At 36.4% G+C, this 3,765-nt stretch overlaps 1 protein-coding gene across 1 annotated transcript; it reads left to right on the top strand.

The window, feature by feature from the left end:
* The first annotated feature begins 3,193 nt into the window (after nucleotides 1-3,193).
* On the top strand, nucleotides 3,194-3,610 carry LOC115747474 (RING-H2 finger protein ATL18-like). Its single transcript, XM_030683657.1, has one exon. It carries the CDS (start codon nucleotides 3,194-3,196, stop codon nucleotides 3,608-3,610), a length of 417 nt encoding a protein of 138 aa, XP_030539517.1.
* Nucleotides 3,611-3,765: the final 155 nt, after the last annotated feature.

Genomic DNA, 3,765 nt, shown 5'->3' with positions numbered 1-3,765 from the left:
AGATGTATATTGACTTTTCAAAAGCGCTACATACAACAAAAACCATGTACAACCCTCGTATCTATAGAAACACAAACATGTGTCAATATGTGCAAGGTTGTATAGGCAAAAATGAGAGCTATACAAAGACAACACTGGCTGGACCGGAGCAACAACCTACACATCTGCTAGACAGTGGTATATATATATCACCGAATCAAAAAGGCCAAAACAGTAGCCAAATCCCAGCAGAAAAGATCACGAAAAAAAGTACGGGACAGTACATTAAGACAATACCGAACAGTCCTTGAAGATGGACTCGGATATACCCCACTTTGACCGAATATGCCTATTGCGCGGATTGTCCTCAATGCAGCCAAAGGTGAGACCGTTGTCCCTTACTACCTTTTGTAGATGCCCGATGATGCCCGGTATAAATAGCATCTTCTGTCTAAAGATGATGTTGTTTCTTTCAGTCCAAATGAGATGACAAAGTGCCCCGTATACCCTTCTTTAGTTTCCATTAAATTGACTTATTAATCCAAAAAACTCAAATCTGATATACCCGTTATAAACGGAGGGTAAAAAATCCTACATTGATACACTCATTAATTGCCATGTGCCATCCAACTCAGCAATTTAACAGTAAAATTAACATAAACTAACGGAGGGTAAATTTATTATAAGTGTATCAATTTGAGATTTTTTGTGGTTAAAAAATTAATTTAGGATAAATTTATTACGGGTATATCAGTTTGAAATTTTTCATGATGTTAACTATTTATATTATTATTATAATTTTAGTAATTTTTATAAGTGGGATAGTAATAGTCCTTGTTAGGACGTTTATACGGATTGGTGAACTCGTGGGGAAGTGCAAAAGCCATGTGGATAGATGAGTTTGATACCAATATACAAGGACGTGGAAATTTTGGGATTTTCTTTATTTTTGTCGCAATAATTTTTGGCTTGGAGTAATGAAGATGAAAATTGCGATATGGGCTTCAACCCCTATGAATCGCCGTGCAAGCCATTTTCATCATCACTCTCATCTTTGTTCATATTGATTTATGTTGCTTGTTTGACAGGAAATTACATAGGAAGTCCTAAACATTATATACGAGGTGCACTCTTAAACCTTTCGACACACCTTCAAAAAGTGCAATCTAACTCTTTAAAAAAAAAAAAGATGTTTAATACCTAAAATTGCTCATGTGCCACTTAAAGTGTGTACATGGTATCCTTAAATTACACTTTTCCACATACTTTTAAGGGCTTAATTACATTTTTCAATAAAGTTTGAGGACTTAGTTGAACAAATTCAAAATTTTATGATCCAATTGCATTATTTGATGAAGGTTCAAGATTTGATCGAACCAATGAAAAGGTTTAAAACTTAGTGGTCCGTATATAAGGTTTAGGACTTGCCGAGCAATTTTTGTTTTTGTTCAAAAATACTTGCCTCTACTTGCACAAAATTTCGTTTAGTTGCCACTCTGCATTTTAGGGGCGTTGACAAATCTCCTTATCTACATCAAATCATTTGATGAGCGTTGACAAATTCCATTATAATTTCGACACCATTTAATATTTTCTTGCGGTATGCATGGCATGTCATGCTTCTAATGGCCCTGCCTCAGTTATGCGCAGAGGAGGAGTTGGCGTTTGGACTTGACTTTAAACCTTTTTTTTTTTTTTAATTTTGTTTTCTAATGGTAGATCGATGAATAGATTAAATTGAGTTGACTTTCATGAATTTTCAAATCTTAAAGTGGAAGATTTGATAGATCATGCAGCAGATAATAACTGATGGAACTAAGAATCATTTGAAGAAATTGTTTTCGGGAAAATAAGAATTGAGTGGACGTCAAGGTTCATGTCATTGATGGAGGTTTCCCCGTCCAAGCTCCAAGTATAAAGTATCAATCTCAACCTTTATTTTTCTTTAGGGGTTGACTTCGTTTAGGAAATTAAAATTGGAGAAGAAACTCTTTACGTGACATGCGTCTAAATAGTGAAAGAAAAAGAATTTTATCATTGAGCTCTTATAATGGAGTTTCGACATAACTCTCACTCCGTTTGTTTCGCAAAAAATGAATAGATTGAAAAATATTTTTTGAAAAATGATCGATTATATTGCTTGAAATTATCAGTTAAATAAAAAATATTTTCATTATTCACAATAATTTTTGTCGAAATATTTCCTATGGTCATTTTTAGAAAATTATTTTCCAAATTATTCATTTTTCGTTAAATAAACAGAGTTTCTGTACCCTTTTAATAGATTATAATAAGTGATGAATCACATAAAACGTATCATAATGCGAATTCCGTGGGTGGTGAGCATCTTCCGATCATATGCCATATATCTTGAGGTGAATTCCAGAGGTGGTAAGCAATTTTGTTGTCGCTCTTATGTCACCTTCTAAATTTCCGATCCCTTCGATACCGTTTAACAACCAGTGACAAAAGGAATTCTTTTTTCCTACCGACAAAAGAGCTAGACCATTTCATTGCTGTGAGAACTTCAAGGTCCTTCCCAAAAGATTGAAGACCCAATTGCATTTGGTAATAAATTACTTACCAATCAAATATTAGGGATGAAGTAAGCCTAAAAAAGACAACAACAAAAAAAAAACTCTATAATGAAGCATTAAGCAAACCCTAAACATTGACCCAAAAGAAAGAGGGGGAAAAAAAATCTATACATGGTTTTGTCAATGATGCTTCAATGATTCATTTTCTTCTTCCTTTTGGGCTACAATGCTTTACATGTGAATTAGATCATATGTTTGCTTGTCAGGATTCCAATTTTTTTAAACCTAGGAATCGGGGAATGTGGGGTCGGCGCCGTCCCCGCATCTCCGCCGCGTTCAATGTTCGATGACAACCTTAAAATACTGAACACCCCCACAATTAATTTACTTCTGATGATGGAGCACACCCCCCAGATTTTCAACCTTTGATCAAATCATGTTAGTGTATATAATAACCTCTGCAAAGTCAGAGCCTATCTACCGAGAACATTAAACTACGAAGAAAGGCGTTCTTGGCTTGCTGCCCATCTGCTATATATAAGAACCATATTCTTCCCTTACCTTTGCTCACATCAACCTTTGCTTTGGTGATTACTTCATCAATCACACAAACCCAGAAAACGAAAGGAAAAAAAAAAATCTTGAAATCTAGAGAGAGAGAGAGAGAGTTCAAGAAAATGTATTGCCTGGTGTATGCACAGTCTGGTGTCTCCACAGCTTTGTTGATCTTCTACACTTGCATGTGGCTCCCTCTTATGCAGCTGAGGAGAGCCATCTCAAGAGTCCGGGCCTTCATCTCTTGTAAGTATGAACCCCAAGAGAGCTCCTGCAGCTTCCAGCTCCCGGTGGGGAGGTTTCAAGATTTGCAGAAACCTTTTGGTGAAGAAGAAGAAGAAGGTGATCATGAAAAGACTTGCTCGATCTGCTTGGTGGATTATGAGGGAGAGGACCTGGTGAGCAAGCTCCATAGATGCGGCCACGTGTTCCACCTGGACTGCATCGAGAGGTGGCTGGAGAGGTCCCAGTTCACATGCCCTCTCTGCAGGAAGCTTGTGTTTGATGTGAGATCTTCAGCAGCAAAACAAAGATGGTGACCACATAAAGAGTTCCTTTTTCAGTAATTTTTCTTGTCCTCAGTTTTTAGCGAGGAACTGATTGTAAAATGTGGACAAGTCTCAGTAATACAGTTCATAAAATGTTGAAAGACTTCAATATGATCCAACAATTACAAGTCAACCCAAATTGATAG

Source organism: Rhodamnia argentea, chromosome 5, assembly GCF_020921035.1.
Source record: "Rhodamnia argentea isolate NSW1041297 chromosome 5, ASM2092103v1, whole genome shotgun sequence".
Lineage (NCBI taxonomy): Eukaryota > Viridiplantae > Streptophyta > Magnoliopsida > Myrtales > Myrtaceae > Rhodamnia > Rhodamnia argentea.
This window is presented reverse-complemented; position numbering and strand designations above follow the sequence as displayed.